Source organism: Bos indicus, chromosome 2, assembly GCF_029378745.1.
Source record: "Bos indicus isolate NIAB-ARS_2022 breed Sahiwal x Tharparkar chromosome 2, NIAB-ARS_B.indTharparkar_mat_pri_1.0, whole genome shotgun sequence".
In the NCBI taxonomy this organism is placed as follows: Eukaryota; Metazoa; Chordata; class Mammalia; order Artiodactyla; family Bovidae; genus Bos; species Bos indicus.
This window is the reverse complement of record NC_091761.1, coordinates 29,954,672-29,981,593: the sequence shown is the minus strand read 5'-3', so window position 1 is coordinate 29,981,593 and position 26,922 is coordinate 29,954,672. Positions and strand designations below refer to the sequence as shown.

Sequence of the window (26,922 nt, the reverse complement as noted above, 5' to 3'; positions counted from 1 at the left end):
ACTTTTTATCCATAAATCTCTGAGACTTTTTTTATTATGGAAAGACTACTTTAGAGTCATCCTTTAAGGTAATGCTGATTCATATTGGCCAATCACTGAGGAGTTGCTTTATAAAGGTGGGCTCTACAGCTGCCTGCATAGGCATGCTGCAGGGCTAACTATTCAATTCAGCGCATGAATGATGAAAGGGAAAGCAATGGGAAAGCTCACGCTGGTCTGGTGGAACACTTGAAAATAATTCCTAAACAAGTAAACAGTAAAGTATTAAGGTAATTAGCCTCGAGAGAATTTAAGGTTAACATGTAATGGGAGAATGTAATACGAAGAGAAGAATTCTGTTACTCCTAGCCAATGATACATCTCACACTTTTCTGTGGAAATAAAAACTCCTGGGCTTGACTTAATCCTCTTCTGATGAACACTGCAGCCTGCTCCTCCATCTTTCCTCCTGCTTCAATGGTGGAGATGTCTCTCCCCTTCGCTCTTCCATTTTCTCAAGGACTTGCCTCTCCCTACTCTCCTGAATTATTAATCCATATTTTACTACTCATTCCTCTTTAGCGCTAGAAAAATATCTCTATCAAAATCCACCTTAAAAAGAAAACACCAGCCACTGTCCCTGTTATTCTGATTCCCTCATAGACAAATGTCTTGGAAGAACTGTCTACACACACAGTCTTCTCTTCTTTCTGCTGTCTTATTCACCCCTGTCACCGCCTTAGTCCACCCTGTACTCCTACCACTTCACTGAAATTTCTGCATGAAAGTGACTAATGATTCCCATGTTGTTTAAGCTAATGTACATTTCTCCATCCTCATCATCCTTGACCTTAACCTTAATCCTTGATCTTGCAGCATCATTCAACACAAGCTTTCCCTTTTTCTCAGTCTACTGTCTTCTCTGGGCATCCTTACTTATATCTTTGCTTCTTGCTTTACTGGCCACTCTTTCTCTATGTCTTCTTTGGGGTACTCCTCTCTACCTGCTTTCAGACATTAGGGTTGTGGAGATTAGCAGCTTCTAACCACCAAATTTGTTTTAAAAACCAGATTGCCCATTCTCTACCTACTTATAAACATCAGGGTTTTTCAGAAGAATGTGGGTAGGTGTGTACATATCTTTTCCTTTTGATGAATACTTCAAAGTATGTATCTCCAAACTAGGCAGTTCCTCTGGTCTCTATTCTTAAATCTCCAACTGTCTACTTTCTATCTCCATTTGGATGTCCGAGTGACTTCTCAATTTTAACTGGGTAATAGTGACTTTCTCCTATAAACCTGCCCACTCTTCCCTCATTTCCCATTGCCACCTATCCAGTTACTATGGCCAGAAACCTAGATGAGATCCCCAAGCCCTCCTCTCCTCTTTAATCCATCCATGAGTTATATAGGTCATCTTGAACACACCCTTTTCATTTTCTGACTTCTCTCAAGATGAAGTCACAATGTTTTCCTGTTTGGATGACAGAAACAACATCCTATGGCCTTCAATATTTCAGTCTACTATCCATTCTTGTGCAGTGAACTCTCCATATGGCAAAAGTGATCAAAACCACTGCATTTAAAATAAAATCAAAACTCCTTTCCTTGGGCTAAAATATCCTTCATGAAATGACCCCTGCCTTTTCCCTTTACTTTCTCTGTTGCCATTCTGCCTCTCTTTTGCTAAAGTCTAACCATACTGCTGTTTTCCCATTCTTTTTTCTTTCCCATTCTTTAAATACATACTCTTTCAGTCTTAGGGCTTTTCCATAGCCTCTTCCTTCTAACTCAAGGAACAGCCTCCATATACACTTACACTGTGTTATGACTTCTTCTTATCCTTCATATCTCTGCTTAAATGCCACCTCCTCAGAGAAGGTTTCTCATTTAGTTGGTATCTCAGCCCCTGAGATTTACTTTCTTTGCATAGCATTTATTATAACTTATAATATTGTTATTTGTCTGTTCCCCTCCTTTTATTCTTTTATTCCCCCAAGATGATAAGCTCTGTGGATGCTGGGTCTGAGGCTACCATACTCATTGCTGCAGCTCCAGAAACTTGCACAATGCTTAGCTTGAGGAAGCATTCAATAAAAAGACATGATAAATGAATGCTTGAATAAATATTGCAGTGAGACCAGGCTTCCATGACACAACAAACAGGTGGGACATCAAACTCAGATTTAACACAGTAATCTCTGCTGTGAAAGTATATTTCAGACTAAAATCAAGAATAATATACAGAATTGAGGGAGAAGATGATGGTATAAAATTTCACTCTTAGCTAAGCTGTCATTGTAAACACAACAAGAGGACACACTGCAAAATCTAAGAGCTTTTACTACTCCTTTCAAAAAAATTGCTTATAGCAATTCTAAAATGTTTTTAAAAATCACTCAAATCATCAACCCAGGAATGAGACAAAGATTCTGAAAAAAGGACATAGTGATCACAGTATAAAAAGTCAAGTTTAAGTAAGTGCTGTAAACCAATTCATAAAACAGAATATAAACGTCAGCAATTACCTGTAAGATATATAAATTTTTATGGCATAAAATTAGAAATAAAGTCTTTGGGAAATATATAAAATTTAGGATCATATTAATAATATCAGAAGCTAAAAAAATAAATTAAAAAAGGAAAGGAAAATCTGCTAAATTCCTTATCCTTCAGTTAGTAAAAAAAAATACATTAAAATTTTACTTTGAAAATCTTCAGTTTTCTTGTTTTAGGTTCCTTTTTTTTAGTTTTCTTTATTTACAGTTTTTTCCTATATTATCTAGATTTTATTTGCCTTTATATTTCTCAGTGAGTAGGAAAAACACACTGAGTTTAAAAAAAAAAAAAGATGCATATGATTCTTTATTATTTAAGGAGAATTAACCCCTGACCTTTACTCCCTGATCCCCTTCTTCTTCTTCTTTTTTTTTTTCCTGATCCCCTTCTATCTAAGGCACTTGTATATCCATTTACCTCTGGATTCAATTATCTATTAACTTTCATGGGTTCTGTGGGTAACATCATACAGACACACTGCAGGTGTGAGACAGAAAGTACAATCTTGTCAGACCTCATTCTCACTCAAACTAATCAGCTTTGGTGAAAGAAACTGTGGTAGGGGATAACTGTTAGGAAACATACAATTTATGCTTTCTGTAAGATACTCAAAGATATATTCGTGAATTAAGTAGACTTCTGGGACTGTGTATACATATCATCTGAAATGATACCTACAGAACAAGTTCTGAGGAATTAAACTTCAATGGTCTATTAGCTAGACTGAGGGGAGCCATTAGAAAGCTCTGTGAAACACATCATTGGTTATAATAGGAGGATAGAGCTTAATATAATAAGATGAAGCTGAATAAATTTCTCTGCTTATACAAATCTTTAGAAATATATTGAGACAAATATTTTAATATGTGATAATTGACATTGTACCATGATTAATGTTATAAAAATAATACCAGTATAAAAATGTAATTGTATTATTATATAATAAATCATACTATAAAAAATGTAAGCATAAACTGTACAATAAAACTACAGTATATAAACATATAGTTCATGATGAAATCTAATGGTCAATACCATTAATTTATAGCTAGATTTATTTCTCTACAGCCGAATTTATTCTTTTTTATTTTATAGAAATTGAGAATTATGGAACTATCCCAAGTTCTCAATATTAGAGCTGCTAGAAAGCTCAGATCCAAGGGAAATTTATGAAAATACAACATAATAAAAATTCACACTGTTGCAACTTTCTGTATATTTGAGTGGTTTTGAAATAATTAAAATGAAAGCAACATTTCATTGCCAAAAAAGAACAATGCTCTTAGCCTTATTTCAACCTATTAGCAACTACAGAGGTATTCTTACTTGCATATTCTTCTTCATCGAGGGTGTTCAATATGTTTTCCATTGTTTCATTATTTGCAAGTGAACTCTGCACGCATTTATGCTTCAGGTTGCCCATAAAGAGCTGCAGCCCAATCAGGGCAAACACGCTCAGACAGAACACAGTCAGGATCATGACATCTGAGAGCTTTTTCACAGACTGGATCAGGGCCCCCACGATGGTCTTCAGGCCTGAATACAGCGAAGAAATGGTGTTCAAAATGAAATAAAGTTTCTAAATGAAAAACAAAAGCAAAATACAAGCTTTCCTAGAAGTGCATGCACTTTATCAAATCAATGATCTTAAATAACCTAGTTCAAAAAAAGTCTACCAGCTCAAAAGGGGGATCTGCTGTTTTATATATTTTGTTTCTGTATATTGCAGCAAGTGACTAAAAACTTTAAAGTATTTCCAGAGAATAACCAGTCAAAATGAATAATTTGGTTGCTCAAATCATAGCCACACTCACTTGAAAAAATAACTTGTGTCAGTTCAGTACATGTCTGTCAGACAAACCATCTCTTTGTAATGACCAAAACAGAGGCTGAATTACAGGATACAGTGACAACTGTTTTCAGTAAAGAAATGGTTTGTTGAGGAAAGAAAAAAGCATTGTGTCATGCAATCCTCCCCATGCTAATATTTTTATATCTCTTTTCTTCACTCTAAGAAAAGCAGTAAAACAAATTGAAATTTTTATTCCTGGATAAGCAAAATGGAAAATAAACTGTTAAACAGGAGGAAAAATTTCAAGTTGAGATGTGAACCAAATGGCCATCTTCATCCTCTAAGACTCATGCAATTGATTAAACTCAAAGGCTGACTTTTCATAACAATTATGAAAGACATGAGATCAAATTTAATTAAAATTATGTTAAGATTAAGTTTTTATTGTTTTTTCCTTCAAAAGATCAAAGTCAGCCCTGGTGTTTAACCCCACTCTCACCTGGAATGACTGAAATTGTTTTCAAAGCTCGGAGAACTCTGAAGGTTCTCAACGCTGAGACATTGCCCAGGTCCACAAACTCTGTCACATATCTGAAATAGGGGAGTTTATACACAAACACGGTGACAACACACACCCACACACACACACACACACAAAGAACAACTCCCAAATAGTTGGAGTTATGAGTGACCTAATGCTTCGCACCAGTTACTTCTTACCTGGGATTACAGAAATAGTTTTCAAAGCTCTCAACACTCTGAAAGTTCGAAGAGCTGAAACATTGCCTAGGTTTACAAATTCTGTTAAATACCTGCAGAATTAAATCAGAGTTATTCAGAATTTAGATAGAGTCTATGATACTTACCTGTGCCTTTAGTCAAGGTGTTTCCTATGCTTGGAACTTCTTATTTAAATTTATAGTTGTGCAAATCTTTTGCTTCTATCATTACTAATTTAATTTGATTTGAGTCATTTGATGTGAGCAAAATGCAAATATTAAAATGGCTTCATACACTTAAATGCCTAAATAAACGATGAAATGCTTCAATGACTAGACTTCAATATTATGGTAATATTGATAATGTTCTACAAAACACCATCAGCAAATCTTAACAACTGTATGCTAATTAAAAGAAACCAGCCACAAAAGGCCACATATTTTAAGGTTCCACTCATGTGAAATGTCTACATTAGACAAATCCAGATACAGAAGATAGATGAGTATTTTCCAGGGACTTGGGGGAAGAAGGGAAGGAAAGTGACTGCTCTCTGGGATAATGAAAATTTTCTGGAGTTAGAGGGCTGTGATTGTTGCATAACATGAACATACTATAAAACACTGAATTTTATACTTTAAAAAAAGATAAAGTTTATGGCATGTAATTTATACTCAGTAAAAAAGGAGATCCCTGAGAAGATGCAGCCTTCTTTGACACAGTGTTATCTTAGCAGGTGGTGGGTGGACCTACAGTAGTCATGGATGAAGGACAAAGAGGTGGGGCAGGTGTACAGAATTGGAGACTAGAAATCTCAAGACCCTTTCTATTGTCTAAATCCCTCCAATGAACATATATTACTTTTACAATTCAAAATGACAGAGGGAAAATATTGCATTTAGGTTTGAGATGTTAAAACTAAAGAAATGTTCTGACAAATATAGTTAGGAAAAGAGCAGCAATATAAATAAGCTAAAATTATATCTTAATGTGATATTTTTCCCATGAAAATAAACTGTAGATGCCTATGTAATATATACACAATGCATTAATGTTAGGTTCAGTATGCAGTGACAGTCCTTATGAAAAGATTTGCTTCTATATTTTATTAGTTCTTGAATAATATACATTAATAGAAAGAGCACCATGCTAATAATAAATGCCTGAGTTTTCTCTGTTTCTCTTATCAGTTTTACCAGATATTAAATAGGAACTTGGGAAAAGTGTGACTCTAACTGGCACCACATATGCTATCCATCCACATGCTGAGCACAGAGAAAGATCCTCTATTATAACAATATCATATATACATGTTTGAGTGGGAAATGCTCTTTCTGAAAAATTATTACCATTTTTTGATGACTAGTTTCCATGCAGTATCTTTTAAATCAAACTATTATATGCAGGAAAAGTCTGATCCCAAAGTTCTTTCTCACTGGGACACTGTGCTCTTTGAGATTTTCATGAGTTTGGAGTTTCAAAAAAAAAATACTTACGCAAAGACAATGACTATGAAATCAAGCCAGTTCCATGGGTCACGAAGAAAAGTGAATTCTCCTACACAGAATCCTCTTGCAAGGATTTTCACAAGTGACTCAAAAGTATATATGCCAGTAAAAGTGTACCTAGGTAAAAGAGTCCATTGTGATATTAATCCATTGTGAAAAGAACATGGTACCAGGTAAGCCTTTATAATTATTTTTCTCAGATCAACCAAAGGAAGACACTGATTAGAGTATGGCTGATGATTAAGGGGCCCATTCTAACTATTAGAATAAATTACAATTAAGATCTTTCCAGAAAATCTTGAAATGTATATGTCAGAAACACTCCCAGAAAGTAGAGGTATTTTAAAGTAAAGGTATTTACTAAGAACACAGGTATGAGATCTGCCTAGAAAATTCCTGTATTGTTCCTATCTGAAATACATCCAAGGACGTGACATGTCTAAGAACAGGCAGGGTATCTGGTAAGATCTTTTTTTCTAGAAAAGACTGTAACATGTATTATTCTTTTCTAATGTTAGCAGGTTAATAAAGGAGAAAAACTAATTGAAAGTACAGTAACTATAGAACATGGGAAGATAATCACCACAATTTTTATACATGCAATAACTTCCTGGTATGAAAAAGGAAGGATAACAACCATAGTAAGACTATATTAAAATGTACTTATACCCACTTACTCTACATTCTTGGTCCAGTCTGGAGGATTACTCATGGTCATAAATATGCAGTTCGTCAGAATAGTGCACATGATAAGCATGCTGAATGCGGTAGCTTAGAGTCAAGGAATATGATCAAAGAACACATGGTAACTTTGAATATCTGATAACGACATTTGTTGAAATGCTGACAATTTTCCTTAGAAAATAATTCTAAAAGAGCCTATAGACTTAAAAAAAAAAAAAACCTCTCCGAACAAAAGAGTAATGGATAAAAGCAATTTATCCTAAAATACTAAAATTGCCATGATGATGATGATATAATGAACGCATGCATGCATGCTAAGTCACTTCCGTCACGTCCAACTCTTTACAAACCTATGGACTGTAGCTCACCAGGCTCCTCTGTCCATGGGGTTCTACAGGCAAGAATATTGGAGTGGATTGCCATGCCCTCCTCCAGGAGATCCTCCTGACCCAGGGATCAAACCTGCATCTCTTACGTCTCTTGCATTAGCTGGTGGGTTCTTTACCACTGGTACCACCTGGGAAGCCCCAAATTGCCAAACTCCCAATCTATGCAGAGATCTGCACCAAATTATACTGAGATTGATAGACCTGAGTCTTCTCAGGTAGGAAAGAAAACTCTATGTTTAAATAAAATAGCCAAAAACTACATTTTAAAGAACCACTGTAAGTAAGCATTTTAAAAAGGATATGCATGTACTAAAATCTTAATAGATATTCTTCTGAGAGGACTGAAAGGAGAGAGCATGTACAAAGCAGGTGTGGCATTGAAACGGAAGATTGCTTTCCCTTTGTTCAACACTATGAAAGTCTGCAGGAGCAAAAAGAAAACAGTATGAATTGAAATTCCAAAATTTCAATCTAGTACATTAATAGCTACAGTTTACCTCTGCATGTGGTAGAGTCATATTAAAGAAACACTGCCATCAGACTCAAGCAATATGGTTCCAAAGCCATTGATGGAGATATTCACGTCATGTTAGCCAATGAACTCCAAGTCCATTGTCCATTTCTTCAATAAAATAAGAAGTGAGCCATTTATGGGTATGTATTATTTACAGCTTTCAAAATGCAGTGTTCTCTTTTTCATATCCCTTAACATTCAAATCAGTAACAATAACTTGTGGCCACTGGAATTATTTTAAGTACAACTTCCTTGTATCATTACATTGCATTTTATGCAAACCCAATAGCAACCAGCTATCCCTGATTTTTATCATGTTGCTTTGAGAATTGTAATACTTCCTGGCTATTGTCAGGGTTAGTAGCAAATGTTCTAAAATATGAGTTTTCAAAATATTTTCATGAATTTAAGGAACATTAGAGTTGAAAGAATCCTATTACTCAATTTGATTTTCCTATTTTACATATAATACTAATAACAGCTAAAATAAAAGAACACAAATTAAAGAACTTGCTTGCTACTATTCATGGTAATTTTTTGAAATGTGAATCAGATCAGATCAGATCAGTCACTCAGTCATGTCCGACTCTTTGCGACCCCATGAATCGCAGCACTCCAGGCCTCCCTGTCCATCACCAACTCCCGGAGTTCACTCAGACTCACATCCATCAAGTCAGTGATGCCATCCAGCCATCTCATCCTCTGTCGTCCCCTTCTCCTCCTGCCCCCAGTCCCTCCCAGCATCAGAGTCTTTTCCAATAAGTCAACTCTTCGCATGAGGTGGGCAAAGTACTGGAGTTTCAGCTTTAGCATCATTCCTTCCAAAGAAATCCCAGGGCTGATCTCCTTTAGGATGGACTGGTTGGATCTCCTTGCAGTCCAAGGGACTCTCAAAAGTCTTCTCCAATGTGAATAGAACCATTTAAAAAATATGTAACCACTGAATAATGAGTTACATTCTCCATGGCTTGGTATTTAGTTGAAAAATTTTAAAGCCAAATAAATAAACAGCAATAACAACAAAACATTAAAACAACCTAAGGAATTGGCTTGGAAACCAGAAACACTTAAGCTCAAAGCCTGCTCTTACTTATCTGTGGCTGGCAAGCAAATTCCTCGTGCTATCTATTAACAGAAGACACTTATTTTTGGTGTTTTTGATGTTGACTCTGAATTTTACATATGTTTATGAGTGGTAAACATATGTAATAAATATTTTCCACCAAATTTTAGAGATATAACTGGGTAATCTTGCTTTTGTATGTGGTAGTGTTCCTGAGAAAACAAACGAGAACTATCTTAGGTCAACTTTTTATACTCCTGGTCTCTTTTACTATACCAGTTATGTTAAAACATAATTGAACATAAAGTTCACTTTTATATTGAAAATTAGTTTTTAAATTAATACCTCATGTTTGAGTACAATTATTGCTTTCTTAAATCTCAATGCACTGTGCTTTTTAAAATTCATTCATCTAATATTTTCTACAATTGTCTAGTGAACGTGAGTGTGTGCCAAGTCGCTTCACTTTTGTCAACTCTTTGCGGCCCTTTAGATTGTAGCCTGCCAGGTTTCTCTGTCCATGGGATTTTCCAAGCAAGAATACTCAAGTGGGTTGCCATGCCCTCCTCCAGGGGATCTTCCTGACCCAGGGATCAAACCAGTGTCTCTTAGGTCTCTTCTGCATTGATAGACAAGCCTTTTTTTAACCACTAATGCCACCTGGGAGCAACTATGGCATAAGAGATGCTGAAATGAATTTGAACATAAGTGAGGCATGAATTTTGCATTCAAGAGGTTTCAGAGAAAAGTGATTAAGAGCACAGTAACTAATACAGGGCTTCCTTGGTGGCTCAGAAAGTAAAGAATCAACAAGGGAGACCTGGGTTCGATCCCTAGGTTGGGAAGATTCCCTGGAGGAGGGTATGGCAGCCCCTCCTGTATTCTTGTCTAGAGAATCCCCATGGACAGAGAAGCCTGGCAGGCTACAGTCCATGGGGTCATAAAGAGTCAGACACGACTGAGTGACTAAGCAGACAGCACAACTCTAATAGAAGGCATGACATGACAGGTATCATACAGAGAAATTCAAATGGCAGAGCATGAGAGTGAAGAGGGAGCAGGGTCTTATGTCTATTGGAATAATCAGGGAGGCTTCATGAAACAGAAGTCACCTGAGCTAACATGAAAATATTACTGCCTCAACTTGGCAAGATCAAGTTAACTTGTACTTGAAATTAAAAAAAAAAAAAAAAACTTGGCTTACTATTTTTAAATTCAAATTCCCAATTTTCATTTACATTAAAAACTTCTTTAGGATTATCTGGATTTATACATAGCCACTAGTTAATTACAGACGGGAAAACAGATATGAAATTTTGAGTAGCAGAATGAATATCTCTAGAAAATTCTAAATTCCTGCTAGCAAATGCACAGATGTCAATGTCTGAATAAATTATTTTAATATGGCTCACTTATTTAATAATTTATTGAACATAAAATTCGAGAATTATGAAATTACGAGTATAAGCTTTGGAGTTGGACAGATAGTATTCTAAATACTTGATCTACCATTTCACAACTTGAGAGCCAGCACTCAGTGTCTGTGAAGCTTTTAAGTTCTGGTACATTGTAACTTCTTGGTAAATGCTGGGAACATGTATGCGTGCTAAGTCACTTCAGTCCTGTCTGACTCTGTGTGACCCTAGAGACTGCAGCTCACCAGGCTTCTCTGTCCCTGGGATTCTCCAGGCAAGTATACGGGAGTGGGTTGCCATGCCCTCCTCCAGGGAATCTTCCCACTCCAGGAATCAAACCCGCATCTCTTATGTCTCCTGTATTGGCAGGTGAGTTCTTTACCACTAGGGCCACCTGGGAAGCCACTTAATATATTCATCATATATGAAAATGAAGCCCTAACCTCTGCATACCTCTACATTAATTTATTAAATGTTCTTTTTTTTTTTAACAAAGTATTGACCATTACACTCAAGCATAAGTTAAAATCTGAACCTAAGTCAAATCAGGAGTCATTAAGATTTTTAATCCAAGCAATGATTATAGTGTAGCAGAAACAAAGTTCTCATCTATTAGTGCGAATAACCTGAAACATTAAAGACTCAATCCACATGAAAGTTAACCCTGAAGTTGCAAGGGGAAGTCCAAACTGTTTTAACCAAGAATGATTGAGGAGCTAGGACACAGCACCAAAAGTTGATCACTTAAAGCTCCAAACCAAAAAATAAAAATAAGAAGACTCAATAATCCCTTTGGGTATTTATTTATCTGTTAAGAAAGGGCCATGAAAAATAGATTACTTAGTCTGACTTAGCTCTACCTAAGTATTATATTCTGATGCAGATGTGCGTTGTGCTTTTAACATGGTTGGTGTCACATCTGAAAGGAGCTGATGCCAAAGCGAGCGATTGGAGTCCCACCCAAATATTCTCTGTTACATTAGTCTATCCCAGAGTTAAATGATTCCATTTTTCATCCTCCAAATGCAAACATTTTCTTCTTACCTCCCAAGTCACTTTAAGCCAATATTAGTTTATGTCTCTGAACTGGGATTTACTCCAGAAAGATTTTTTCCTCCTTAAGGAGGCTGGTTAAATTACATCCAGGCCCTCTCTGGAAATGGGAAATGCAGGAGCCAGACATTTTTCAGGATGAAGTAACATCAATAAGTAAAATGAGAAAGCATTTTTAATTTTGCCTATTCCATTATTTATCCACTCATTGTCTCATTCATTTTTGTAAAGTTGTGAGCACAGTAGTTGCTATACAACAGAAACAAAACCAAACTAAGAGATGCCGGACAACATCTCAGTAGGGAGTCAAATCAACTTGAACTAAAAAATCTAGGACGGAATTTACGAGTGTTTATGTAACATTTTGTGAGTTAATTAATTTCCTTGAATCCTTTATTAATTCCTATCTCTCCCAGTTGTGGTGAATATGTTGCTAATTTGTATGAAAAATCCAGTGTCTATCACAGAGACCCTAAAAACATGTTAGCTTTCTTTTCTTCTGTGTCGGAGTACCGATGGGTGAATAAGAATGCTGGGTATTATCTCAAAGGCTTCTCAGGTATTCTGCTTGTTTGACATGCTGTCAGTTTGTTGACATGCTGATTTTAATATAAGGCAAAAAATTATGCATTGTTATTCATAGTAGATGTGTTTATACCATCAAAATTAAGTTAATCACATTTTCTATTTCACAAGACATTTTACTATTCCTTATTTTGTCTGCTAGTTATCTTATCAAGAAATGTGCCCTTTTATTTATATCTTAAATCAAAATAACTTTTAAACGGACTTTATCCTGCCTCTCTTGACCTCTTGACGGTAAGTCTGCAGGTGCTGTGCAGCAAAGCGTTATTGGGAGAAAGTTAGGGAACCTGCTGATTTTATCCTGTACTGTCTCTTCTTTGTCAAGTTATATCTGGTTGTATCTGCTACTGTCTCAAAAATGACGGTAACCTCCTTCTCATTTTGTTGGTAGAATTATCTTTACAGCAATTGTTTCAAACTCTCCCATTTCCTTGTTCCCAAGACTGACTCTCAAAGGACAGCTTCCACTCCTGTAGCATGGAAAATATTGACAGTATTTAACGTGCATTTCCTCAGATGTCCCTACATTTACTTCAACATATCTTAAATCATCGTATTTGCCCTACAAGGCTCACACAGTAAGGCTTCTCTCCACTTTTCTGAAGTTTTCTAATGCAAATTCAAGTCGACTTGTGGTTTATCCCTTGTCTGTTAACATCAGCAACTAACTACTTTACTCAACCTTCTGTATTTTCCTCTCTGGGAATAATTTTTCTCCACTTTTAAACATGCTATTTATACCCTATGTAAAAAAGGTTTTCAAGGGACTTCCCTGGTGGTCCAGTGGTTGAGAATATGCCTACCAATGCAAGGCGACGTGCGTCTGATACCTGGTCTGGAAGATTCCACATGCCATGGGACAACTAAGCCTGTGTGCCACAACTACTGAAGCCCATGTTCTACAGCAAGAGAAGCCACTGCAATGAGAAGCCCACACACTACAGCTACAGACTAGCCCTTGCTCGCCGCAACGAGAGAAAGCCTGCACACAGCAAGGAAGGCCTCGCACAGCCAAAAATAAATACTAAAAAAACTGTAACTGCAACGTTTCATTATTTTTAAAAAAAATGTTTTCAATTTTTCTGTTGCCTTAAGTGACCATCTTTCTGATGGAAATTTCTCAAACTTCCTCTTTTCACTTGCTGTCCAACACTATCTTGCTTTTTTAAAAAAATGAACAGAGTATGGTTAATTACAATGTTGTATTAGTTTCAGGCATACAGCAAAGGGAATCAGTTATACATATATCCTCTCTTTTTTTTAAGATTCTTTTCCCATATAGGCCATTACAGAGTTTTGAGCAGAGTTACTACTCTCTTGCTTTGATTTCCATCAACATAAACTGCTTGCAAAAAAGTTACCAACTCATCCTCCTTGTTCATTCCAATAGTCTTTATCCAGCCTCAGCTTCCTGAGTAATTTTATAAGATATTCTCTTTCCTTTTTTTCTTGAATAGTGGAAAATTTTCTTATTTATGTCTTACCTTTCTGACCATCTCAGATTCTCCATTCTCTCCAACCCCCTAAATGAGTGGCTCTCAAAACCCTATAATTAGTTAAGTGATTTTATATATTCCCACGGATTCAACTGACACCTCCATGCAAATGCATTCTGGACGTTTACCCAGGTCTTACTTCTCACATTGACAGTTATTTTGTTTCTATGAGGATGCACTTATGTCATGTCTAAAGGGCAGAACATGATACTGAACACTATTTTCAAAAAAAAAAAATCAAAATAGTATGCCAGTGACAGAATCAGTTTTGATGAAAAATTAGAAAAAGTACATATTCTGAAATATCCTACATATGCATTTTTAACTAAACATGTTTTCATGATGTAATTTTTCACTAAATTCCTCTTAATCTCAGTATCTGTTTGTACAAAAGAGGTAAAGAGAAACTACACCATTGCAGGTACAATAAACTCACTTTTTTGTCTGCATAGTAAGGGTCCAAGTCCTCCAGGGGCTCTGACACCATGCCCGGAGGAATGTCCCCATAGATGAAGGGCAGCTGCTTGCCGGCTTCCAAGTCACTGCTTGGCTTCGGCCCTTCATCGTCATCGTCTTTCTTTTCTTCTTTGGGTTCCTTTGCTTTTCCTTCAGCAATACGTTGTTCAATGAGGGCAAGAGACTGTTTTGTGAAGAAGACAAAGCTCTGAGGTCCCGGGGGAGGCAACATTGCCATCTTTTCATCCTGTATGTTTTATTTCCCCTTCAACTCCTTACATAAGAGGCCTAAGGAGAAATAAAGAAAGCTTTAACTGTTTGCCAGTCAAGAATGACACTTAACAAATAATAATAATAATTATAGTAATAATAAAAAACAGATTCTGGTTTCAATTGCAAGAAGTAATGTGTTCACATAATTACCATCATGTTGAATGGGCACTTACTAAGTGACTACCATGTACATGACTTACTTCCCATGCCCTCTAATGAACTTTACTTAAGAACTTGAACTTAGTACTTCGTGGATCTTAGTGACAACTTAATTAAAAATGCTTAATTCAGTTTTCTTTTCATCTGTGCTTACTCTTAGTGCAATTCAACTTCCCTTGTTTAAAAATCTCTGTGATAGGACTTCTGACAGCACCATGTCCCAGTTCTGCTCTTTCTGCATCACCTGATCCTATTCTGACATACTCACAGTCTCTGCTTCTCTCTCTTAAAGAAACTCATTTCTATAAAGTGAAGTGGTAGAAGATTGTTTTACTCTATTTTACACATTTAGATTTTCTTACAATAAATACATAGGCTTCCCTGGTAGCTCAGATGGTAAAGAATCTGCCTACCATGTAGGAGACTGGGTTTGATCCCTAGTTCAGGAAGATTCCCTGGAGAAGGGAATGGCAACCCACTCCACTGTTCTTGCCTGAAGAATTTCATGGACAGAGGAGCCTGGCGGGCTACAGTCCATGGGGTTCCAAAGAGTCAGACACGACTGAGCGACTAACACACACACACACACACACACAATAAATACATGCCATTTTACAAATCAGAAAACATTTTTACATTTTGAATTAAAAATGATTTAGGGAAATGTTTTAGAAGAACAAAGAAGATAAAAGGAATTTTGGAAATGTTTGGGGAAAGATTCAATTTTCTTTTTTTATAGTTAATGTATTTATTATCTTTAAAATCTGATGAAAAGGCAATGCTCCTTAGGTACTTCATTGAAAAATTCTCAGTTCTTGTCACTGAAACCTGTAAGTAGCTGAGCAGCTTCTGTCTGTATCTGTTTATCCTCCTCTGTGTGCACTGGGTAGTCCTTGGCCTTTGTTAGCCAGAAGGCAGCGAACTTTTTGTTGTGCAGCTTCAAATATGTCTTTCCTAGAAGGAGCAAGTTTTTGCTGTAGAAGTTTGGATCCACTTGCTCTGCCCTGTGAAAGTAGCCTAGGGCCTCCTCATAGGTGGAGCTAGGCGGAGTTGCAAACAGCACTTTAGCAATCCTTCTTTGATACCAAGGCATTTCAGCAACTGTGTAACACCAAATACCCATAAGGTGAATTGAAGTAGCGTCTTTAGGGTTCAGTTCAATTGCTTTCTCAAAATGCTCCTTGATAATGTAGGCATTTGCAATTTTAGCCTTGATTCCTTCATAATCTCCAACATCACCAATACAGATTGCATACCACTTATGGGCCTCACGACTGGATTCGTTTTTCTCTAGTGCCCTTTTCGCATACTCTAGGGCTTCATATACCAAGAACTTTTTCTCCTCTTCCGAGGTTCCACTAAGCTGAGCTACATCACGTGATGCCCGTGCCAAACGCCACAGTAACTCTGCATCTTCACTTTCCTTGTACTGGGTTAGCAACTGGTAAAGTTTTTCTGTTTCTCCACTTTCATATAAGTAGTCTGCTTGTTCAAGGACTTCTTCAATTTTGAAGACTTCCACACAGAGCCTTTGTTATTGCTGCTGCTGTGGTTCGCTCAGTCATGTCCGACTCTGAGACCGCAGGGACTGCAGCCCGTCAGGCTCTGCTGTCCATGGGATTCTCCAGGCAAGCATACTGGAGTGGGTTGCCATTTCCTACTCCATCAATTTTTAAAGTTAAAAAAAAACGATGATCAGATCAGATCAGTTGCTCAGTCACGTCCGACTCTTTGTGACCCCATGATCACAGCACGCCAGGCCTCCCTGTCCATCACCAACTCCCGGAGTTCACTCAGACTCACGTCCATCGAGTCAGTGATGCCATCCAGCCATCTCATCCTTTGTCGTCCCCTTCTCCTCCTGCCCCCAATCCCTCCCAGCATCAGAGTCTTTTCCAATGAGTCAACTCTTCGCATGAGGTGGCCAAAGTATTAGAGTTTCAGCTTTAGCATCATTCCTTCCAAAGAAATCCCAGGGCTGATTTCCTTCAGAATGGACTGGTTGGATCTCCTTGCAGTCAAGGGACTCTCAAGAGTCTTCTCCAACACCACAGTTCAAAAGCATCAGTTCTTCGGTGCTCAGCCTTCTTCACAGTCCAACTCTCACATCCATACATGACCACAGGAAAAACCATAGCCTTGACTAGACGAACCTTTGTTGGCAAAGTAATGTCTCTGCTTTTGAATATGTTATCTAGGTTGGTCATAACTTTCCTTCCAAGGAGTAAGCATCTTTTAATTTCATGGCTGCAGTCACCATCTGCAGTGATTTTAGAGCCCAGAAAAATAAAGTCTTACACTGTTTCCACTGTTTCCCCATCTATTTCCCATGAAGTGGTGGGAAACTATGATAGGCACTCAAATTATGACTTCCTTAATTGACTTACATATATATACAAAACAACACAAAAAGTGCAGGAAAGAAAAATTTAAAAATTATATATTATTATTTTGGAATGTTCTAAATAAAAGCATAAAAATCACAGTTCTTATTTTTAAAATGATAGGCGCATTATTTCATTGAGTCAAGGTAACTTCATAACGCCTCCACTGGGAAATAAAAATGCGTCCTTCTGCATCAGGATTGCCTGAGTGTTGAGATACACCAACTTCTAGTATGTCAACCCGCTGTGAAAAGCTTGAAAGACTGTGCATTAAGTGATATCTTGATACACAAAGGGAGGATGAGCTAAGAGAAGCCATGGTCTGCTCTTTTATTTTCCATTGTGAAACGTAAAAATTAAGCAAATCACAATAGTGACAACACAGGTTATATAGATTCAGAAAAAGAAGTGAAAGGAAGCTGAAACTAATTATTCTTTCTTTTACAGATTTCTCCGCTTTGTTAAAATCAACTCTAGTTATGTTTAGAGCAAGATGGATGACTCTTCCCCTTAGCTACTTGAGCACAGTATAAGAATAACAACCCTTAGTAAGTAGTAGTGTTAGTCGCTCAGTCGTGTCCAATTGTTTGCAACACCACGGACTGTAGCCCACCTGTGTCTGCTGTCCATGGAATTCTCCAGGCAAGAATACTGGAGTGGATTGCCATTCCCTTCTATAGGGATCTTCCTGACCTAGGGATCGAGCCTGGGTCTCCTGCATTGCAGGGAGATTCTTTATTCTCTGAGCCACCAAGGAAGCCCTTATCAGAAATCTATGTATTTTTTAAAGGTGGAAAGCCAGTTTAAAAACAACATAAAAACAATCATTTTGCAATGTAAATTTATGTAAAAACTTATAAAGCAAATTTAGCTTTTCTGAAAAATAACCTTTTTATGTTTTATCACACAGCTCAGTCAGTAAAGAATATGCCTGCAATGCATGAGACCCAGGCTCGATCCCTGGGTCAGGAAGATTCCCTGGCAGGCTACAGTCCATTAGGTCACAAGAGTTGGACACAACTTAGCGACTAAACCACCACACACTTGAATCTGGGTTTTGCCATGGCAGTGTCTTATCACATTTCTTTTTAACTTTGCTAACTCATATTCATTTAAAATAATTTTACCAAATAGTTAATCTGGGCATGTTTCTATATCGGATATATAGAGCTGTGAGAGTAAGGAGAAAACACAGCTTCTGTGTTTATGAAACTTCTAAAAAGGAATACCAGTTGAACCGAATCATACAGACAAACCTGGTTTGACCATAGTAAAGGACAATATAATTAGTTTAACTCACATTCTTTTTTTATATATTGAATGTAGAAACAAAGATAGAGAGATTAGGCATGGATCAGGAGAGAGGGTACCATATGTAAGAGGAAGTAGTGAATTCTCTGATTTAAGAACAAAATTTCAAACATTTCTGACAAATTCCAGGACTCTTTTAGTATCCTCTCCAAATATGCAGAACTAAAACCCTTTTATAAATAGTAGACATATAGCAATCATTCACGGGAAAGAACATGTTGAAAGCCATGCAATGGCATAATTAGAAATAAGAACATATCTCTACCTGGATTCAGAATTATAGAATTTTATAATTATAGAGAAGAACAAAGTCTATGCTGCTGGCCACAAGCAGCTAATAATATTGCTTTTGAACAGTTAATGACTACATGTTTGCTGGCTTTCCTGGGTTTTAAAGTATTTGACTAAGATTATTTACTTCATTGGACTTCTCAGGGGTGCTGGTGGTAAAGAACCCACCTGCCAATGCAGGAATTGTAAGAGATGTGGATTCAGTCCCTGAGTTGAGAATATACCCTGATGGGCTACAGTCCAAAGGATTGCAAAGAGCTGGACATGACTGAAACAACTTAGCATGCATGCATTCATTTACTCCATTGTTTCTATAAATTCAAACCAATAAGAAGAAACATTTATTATTTATTTATTTTGATGGAAACTAAAGCTGAGATGACTTTTTTTTTAAGAAAGTAGTGAAAGATAAGGAATATCTCAATGTGCACATTCAAAAGCAGGCCAGGGTGACTCATGAGAGAATGAATCATGACTCATCATTTCACTACTACGTAAGTACTCAAAAGAATTTAAAACACGTCCCCATAAAACTTGTACATGAATGTGCATAGCAGCATTATTCTTAATAGCCAAATAGTGGAAACAATCCAAATGTCTGTCAACTGACAAAATGCAGTGTGTCCACATAATGGAATATTACATGAAAATAAAAATTAGCAAAATATGGACTCATGTTACAATACAGATGAACCCTGAAAACCCCATGAATGTAGCCAGATCCAAATGGCAAAAGGCTGGATGGTTCCATCCATGTGAAATGTCCAGAATAGATACATCCTCAGAGACAAAAAGAACATTACTGTTGCCAGAGGCCAGCAGGTGGGGATAGTGAGAAATGACCATTAATGGTGATGGGGTTAATGGTTAATAGGAATGAAGCTTCTCAGAGAGATGAGAAAAAGTTCTAAAATTAGATAACGCAATGATTGTGCAACTCTGTAACTATGCTATAAATCACTGAATTTACACTTTAAAGGATGATTTTTATGATATGTAAGCTACACCTTCATAAAACTATTAAAAAAAATTTCTAAGAAAACAGAATCATGAAATCCATGAAAACTGTCCTACGTCAAGAAAAGAGGTTTAGAAAATGGAAACAAATGCACACGTTCAACACCAATCTCTGCATAAGTCTCTATGGTCTCAGTATAAACACAGAATATCTTTTGATGTAAGACTAATTTAGGAGAAGCTATGATTTAGTTTTAGCACTTGCAGGCCAAGCCTGGTACAATTTATAAAACTGTGGTCACAAATCACTTGATTCCAGAAGTTAGTAGCCTTTTGGAAATGGTACTACCTCTCTCTGAGAAACAAGGTGGTGAGTGTAGTTGCCGTTTGGGCTTAGGAGATTCCTCAACTCTTCTAGAAATCATAGAGGTAAGGAGGGGTTACTTGTCCTGATTGACTTTAAGTGTACACATACTTGGTCTCCTGGGGGAAGAGATGGCTGAAGAGCTGGTATTTCTGTACATCTTATATTCAAATGGAGGTGTCACATCTTTCAAGAATTATTTGACAGAAATTCTGGTAAGTAGATGTCATGACCTCAGATATCCAATACTCTTCCAATATTGTTATTTTCTTTTTCCCTGTTTTTTCTTGTCCTCACTCTCTATTCATGCACATTCTCAACATACAGTTTAAAAGTCACTAAAGTATATGCCAACAGTGAGGGTGGTGGGTGATTCAAGTCAGTGGTACCACAATTTTAGATACTTTCCTCAAGCTAAATTGAAGGAAGACGTTAAGCCCTTGCTTAACATGAGGGTCTTGAAAAAAGTAAGTTAAAGAGCTTTGGGTCAGATTCCATAATCATCCTCTAGTTTGGTGGGTAGAGGGGAAATCACAGCCTCCTATCTGGATGATGGGAAAAAATAATGTGTACAAATTTTTGAGGGTAATTTTGCAATATCTATCAACAAATATGTTGATTCATTTTTATTGCCAAATAACTTCCCTTCTAAGAAAGTAACCAAAAGCAATAATCTCAGATGTCTTTAAACATTTATGAAGATATAACTGCAATATTTTTATAGTATTGAAAAAGTGTAATCAATCCAAAAGTCTAACTGTCAGGGTTTCATTAAATGAAAAATGAACATATAATAGGAAACTGAGTGGCGTCTAAGGAGTGCTTTAAAGACTATTTAATATATTTTACAAATCTTATATAAATAACAGAATATAGGGTACACAAACAAAAACATATACTTACTTTCATCTCAATTTTTTATTTTTTTTAATTTTTTTAAAATTTTATTTTATTTTTAAACTTTATATAATTGTATTAGTTTTTTTTAAATGTATTGAAAGTATGAAATTAAATGTACTGTATATTTAATGAATGCTATTCCTAGCTGAAGGATTAGGAGTTATTTACTAATTTATTTATATTTTTTCAAATTTTAACATTAAAAATGTCATACTTTTTTATCAAAAAAATGTACTTAAAACAGAAGCACTGAAATTTATTTGACCTCTGGTGGCTCAGCGGTACAGATTCCACCTGCCAATGCAAGAGACATGGGTTCAATCCTTGGGTCAGGAAGAGCCTCTGGAGAAGGAAATGGCAACCCAAGTCTAGTACTCTTGCCTGGGAAATCCCAAGGACAGAGGAGCCTGGCAGGCTACAGTCCATAGGGTCACAAAAGAGTCGAACATGACTTAGTGACTAAACAGCAACAAGACAGTTAATAAAATTAGCCAATATTTATTCTTTCCTTTTTAGTTTATAATTTGAAAATACCATATTTCCATGCATTAATATCTATGAAAGTATTCTGAACTCTCTTATTTTCTAGCTATTACCTATGTACGTATGCATCTACCATCTACCTATTTTTATCTTATACATCTTTCCAGTCAAAGCAATGTCTGCTTCCAGTTCATGACAATGGTCTTATTCCATGTGTTTATCACTCTTTGGCTTCTAAATCCCCACTACATTGAAAACAAAGATGCACAGAAGGGAACCAAGGGTTTTATGACATCACTGAAAACCAAAAAAAGATACTAAAGAGTTTTCACAAAACTAGAGATGGCGATAGACAGTGATAGAGATCGGAGAAGGCAATGGCATCCCACTCCAGTACTCTTGCTTGGAAAACCCCATGGACAGAGGAGCCTGGTAGGCTGCAGTCCATGAGGTCGCTAAGAGTCGGACACGACTGAGCAACTTCACTTTCACTTTTCACTTTCATGCGTTGGAGAAGGAAATGGCAACCCACTCCAGTGTTCTTGCCTGGAGAATCCCAGGGACGGGGGAGCCTGGTGGGCTGCCGTCCATAGGATTGCACAGAGTTGGACACGACTGAAGTGACTTAGCAGCAGCAGCAGCAGCGATAGAGATACAGACAGACTTCCCTGGTACCTCAGATAGTAAAGCATCTGCCTACAATGCGGGAGAACCAAGTTCAATCCCTGGGTCGGGAAGATCTCCTGGAGAAGGAAATGGCAACCCACTCCAGTATTCTTGCCTGGAAAATCCCATGGACAGAGGAGCCTGGCTGGCTACAGTCCATGGGGTTGCAGAATCAGACACTGAGGGACTTCACTTTCACTTTCAAAGAGATAGCAGATGGGATTACCCTAGAGAGGAGATAAAAGGAGAAGGCAAGGCCTAAAACAATCATCTGAGAATGTTCAAGAAAGAAATACTTCTTTCTAGCACAGAAGTCATAGAGTTGGCACACGAGCAAGTATGTCAGAAACCAAGTTGACTAACCAAGGATTATCAGCTTAACAACTTGCAGGTCGCTATCCCACAATTCCCTCTATACTTCTGTATAAGGCAGCAGAATTCATCCTGAGGCTAAAACCAAAGAGTTAATCTCTGAATTAACTGAGATAAGACCTCTAGAATGTCCATATTCATTTTAGGTGAAAGCGGAGTAGAGTCTGGGGAAAGATGGATTCTTCTTCTTGCTCACCTATCCTAAAATGAAGCCAGTCTATCAACTCATCAGATACATATAGAGAACTTGAAATCATCCTGCCCTTTCAAGGGAGTACTTATTTGGAAAACAGGCCTACATAAAGGCAGAAGAAACCCTGACCAACAACATCACAACCTTTTATTTATAACTACTAATAGATAACTAAGGGTAAACTGGTAATCAAAACTACCAAACATGAAACTGAAGGACTAAGATGTACAGATCAAACTCTTAACTCCAGAAGAAAGGAAAAAGCAAACATAGGGGAATATTAAGAGTTTAAAATTAGCATTCCCAGAGAAATTTGAGAGGATAGAGAACAATATCAAGAATCCATAATATGAAATTAATGAGTCTTATTCCCTGTCATTTTCTTAAATACTACTATTTCAAAATAGTAAGTACTTTCCCTATAGCTACCAAAAAATATTTATGTCAGAATGAAGGTATACTCCATTCTCAACGTAGGTATATAAAGGAATCATGCGTATAACTTAAAAAAATACAACTGTCAGGGTTTATCCAAGTAATGCTGAAATAAAATTTTTCAGGGAGGGTTTACGCTTATCTACTTTTAAAAAAATCATAAAATATTGATGTGACTTCTTTTAAGAACCATTTTTTTAAAGGAACAAATGCACCAAATCAAAACATCAGACTGGGGCTTCCCCGGTGGCGCAGTGGTAAAGAATCCACCTGCCAACACAGGAAACATTGGTTCAGTCCCTGGTCCAGGAAGATCCCACATGTTGCAGAGCAACTAAGCCTGTGCGCTGCAACTACTGGGCCTGTGCTCCAGTGCCCAGGAGCCACAGCTACTGAGCCCTACTGCGGCAACTAGCGAAGCCCGTGCACCCCAGAGCCTGTGCTCTGCAACAAGAAGACACCACAGTGAGAAGCTGGCACACCGCAACTGGAGAGTAGGCCCTGCTCATCACAACCAGAAAAAACCCACACAGCAACAGATATCCAGCACAGCCAAAATCACATAAACTGTTACAAAAAATCAGATGAACATTGTAAATTAATTACCAGGTTTCATTATTTAATAGAGAAAACAAATGCAATTAAAACCACACAAAATTTTTTGGGTTATGCTTTATTTGAACAGTAGGTAGTAGGAAGTAAAATATGAAAATTTAAAGTCTCCATGTTAAAACTGAAAGGATAAACATAAATTCCATTCAATAAAAACAACACATTTTTGAACTCCGAATCTCTATCATGCTCAGTTAAAGAAAGAAGATTTTGGGATTAGGTGGGGAAAGAAGGAAATGAAAGAGGTTGAGCAAGAGAAGGAAGATAATAAACAAACCAAACACAAAAGGAGAGTGTAATAGGGGAAAGGGGGGAAAGACTAACAAAAATACCCTGAATCCCTTAGCTCCCTTCTAGCTACAAAGTCCAAGATAATAAAAGAGCAAAGCAAGTTCTTTGCCATATTAATTTTTATTTTTAATTCTCAACATTTTAAGCATCACTCATGCTGTATTCCCTGTAGCTCAGTTGGTAAAGAATTCGCCAGCAATGCAGGAGATGTGGGTTCAATCCCTGGGTCAGGAAGAGCCCCTGGAGAAGGAAACGGCAACCCACTCCAGTATTCTTGCCTGGGAAATCCCATGGCCAGAGAAGCCTGGCAAGTTGCAGCCCAAGGGATCACAAAGAGTCAGACATGACTTGGCAATTCAACCACACGTTGTATCACTCATATCGCTTCATCACTATTAAGCCTGGAAATTTCAGTTTTGTATCCTTTATGCTCTCCATTTTCATTTGAGGTAAGCAATGCTCCTCCTGGGAGTGTCCCCCACACTCACTCATCCTTCAAATCTGTGGTCTCTCACGCGAGCCCAGATAATGTTTGCTAAGCAATAAGTATGGAGAGGACTAGCTAATACTGCTTAAAAAAAAAAAAAAATACCAAGAGTTACCTTTAGCCTTTCCAAGTATGTCTTTTTAAAAGCTGTTCTTCCATGGTGACTATAGTTAATAATACTGTATTACATATTTGAAAGTTACTGAGAAAATAAACTTTAAAAACCTTCATCACAAGAAAAACAAATTAACTATGTATGACAGATGGTATCTAGACTTCCTGTGGCAATCATTTCACAATGTATACAAATATCAAATTATTATGCTGTATATCTGAAACTAATTACAATGTTATATGCCAGTTATTCTTCAGTTTAAAAAAAGCTGATCTTCAACTTTCAGGAATAAATGACAACACTGCAAAAAAAAATATATTAAAAGATGCATGTTTATCAGCTTAAGAATTAAAGTGCTAGTTGCTCAGTCATGTCTGACTCTTTGAGACTCCATGGAACTTTAGTCTGCCAGGCTCCTCTGTCCGTGGAATTCTCCAGGCAAGAATTCTGGAGTGGGTAGTCACTCCCTTTTCCAGGGGATTTTCCCGACCCAAGGATCAAACCCAGGTCTCCTGCACTGCAGGCAGATTCTCTACCATCTGAGCCACCACGGAAGCCCTGAAAACTAAAGGTATGTGGTAATTTATGAATGCTATTTAGGAATGTGCACACTTTTAAAAAAATAATTTTTCACTTTATATAAGTTTCTCCAGTTTCTTTTCAAATTTGAGTTTCTATAAGATATTGAAAGTATGGCATGTTGATGTATGGCAAAACCAATACAATATTGTAAAGTAAAAAAAATAATAATAAATTAAAAAAAAAAGAAAGTACGACTCAATTTCCAAAATGTAAAATATAAAATGGACAAAAGTTTTCATGAGGTATACTTGCATTCAATACAGGAAAATCTGAACTGGTTTCAGTAGCTCACAGATCATTTCATCATCTTGACCTTTCCTATCACAATCCACATTCTATGTTCTACAGCTATTAACTCCGTACATATGACTTAACTTCTCTGAGCCTCAGGTTCCTAGTTTGAAAATGGGGTTAATAATCACTGCCTCAAAGAGTGGTTAGGATTGGGATGATTAAGTGTATATAAAGAGGATAGGAGAGAGTTTTTCATATAGTAACCATAAATGGGGCCATTAATATTATTAACTTGTCTCATTCTTTCATTTAAATTTCTTGCTGGGGTCAATTTCATCATAAATTTGTAATTAAGATCTATTAATCATGATCAACTTGAGGATATTTCAGCTTATAGATATATATTAGCCTGTAATACTTTGGCCACCTGATACAAAGAACTGACTCATTAGAAAAGACCCTGATGCTGGGAAAGATTGAAGGTGGGAGGAGAAGGGGATGACAGAGGATGAGATGGTTGGATGGCATCACCAACTCGATGGACCTGAGTTTGAGTAAGCTCCAAGAGTTGGTGATGGACAGGGAAGCCTGGTGTGCTACAATCTATGGGGTTGCAAAGAGTCAGACACAACTGAACTGAAATGATTAGCCTTTTAAACATGAAACATAGCTCAATATATGTGTATAACATGAGCAGAGATTTGATTTAGAGAAATGATTCAAGTGCAAGTTCAGGAGCTAAAAGTCCTAGAGTTTGAATCCTAGGTTTTCCAGTAACTAGGTACGTGATCTTGTATATCAAAGTTATGCAACCTCTCTGAGCCCAAAGATGGCAAAGCATTTATAAAAGAACCGGTTACTTCATAAACATAATGTTAAACAGTACAAATATCCCTAGGAGGCATTTTGATTACTCAGAGATTTAGACTGCTACTGAGTTTCGTTTAAGTAAATCCCCATTATTTTGCTGAACTTTATATGAAGATTTGCAAGATATTTTTTTATTTAGACAAAGTTAGGTGGTTCAAGAACTATCATTAAGATTTTTTCTTTTTTTTTTTTAAACTTAAATTTGTATTTGTGAACAGACTCAAAAGGAAATGAATTCAACCACTTGGTTCACCTTCTAAGAAGCATTTAAGTATCATTAATAGAGTCTCTGAACAGAGAACAAGAATGATCCCTTCCTTCAAGCAAAGAAATATGACAGTCTCTAGAGAGTTTTAGGGACTATAGGTACTTTCTATGGCTCTGAACATACTGTTTCAAAAACTGGATTTTTGTCATCATATATTAGCTGCAGCCATCAGGAAGCTGTTTGGGGGGATTCCTTTAATCTTCAGAGTCCTATGAAGCCCTTGCCATAGAAATAACCTCTGAGAGTAAGAAGGGCATGGGGTCCCATAGATATTTACAATCCAAATTGGGACTCTCACAGAAATCACTGAAGTAAACCCCAAACCAGTTCTTACATAAGTGACTGAAAGGGGAAAATGTCTGTGCCCATTATCTTATGCTGACAAAGGTCTCAGTGGCCTGTTTCCAAGTGCCACGGCAGGTGCCTAATGCTGACTCTAATAAACCCAACAGGTTTATTAATGAC

General features: G+C 37.0%; 2 protein-coding genes and 1 long non-coding RNA gene across 5 annotated transcripts in view; 1 reads left to right on the top strand and 2 right to left on the bottom strand.

Annotated features, from left to right (window-relative positions):
• The window catches only part of LOC139187339 (uncharacterized), a 138,750-nt gene extending 125,453 nt beyond the window's left edge, over window positions 1–13,297 (top strand). Inside the window, exon 5 of the long non-coding RNA XR_011570891.1 lies at window positions 13,014–13,297. This is a non-coding gene — a long non-coding RNA (uncharacterized lncRNA). The remainder of the gene's footprint in view (window positions 1–13,013) is intronic.
• SCN9A (sodium voltage-gated channel alpha subunit 9) overlaps window positions 1–26,922 on the bottom strand; it is a 165,120-nt gene that overhangs the window by 78,608 nt on the left and 59,590 nt on the right. For 2 of the 3 annotated variants that reach the window (XM_070803876.1, XM_070803883.1), the window contains exons 1-4: window positions 7,233–7,836; window positions 6,544–6,672; window positions 5,051–5,142; window positions 3,865–4,074 (exon numbers count right to left, since the gene is read on the bottom strand). In XM_070803876.1, coding sequence (XP_070659977.1) covers window positions 3,865–4,074; window positions 5,051–5,142; window positions 6,544–6,672; window positions 7,233–7,312 — 511 coding nt within the window. In that variant the 5' untranslated portion in view covers window positions 7,313–7,836. Of the gene's footprint in view, window positions 1–3,864; window positions 4,075–4,829; window positions 4,922–5,050; window positions 5,143–6,543; window positions 6,673–7,232; window positions 7,837–7,930; window positions 8,050–14,190; window positions 14,499–26,922 lie in introns of those variants that run through there. The other variant, XM_019971649.2, reaches the window with a different exon arrangement.
• On the bottom strand, window positions 15,373–16,170 carry LOC109575216 (regulator of microtubule dynamics protein 1; the record flags this gene model as incomplete). Its single annotated transcript, XM_019983235.2, has 1 exon — window positions 15,373–16,170. A coding segment is annotated over one exon (720 nt), but the record flags the coding sequence as incomplete, so codon positions are not given.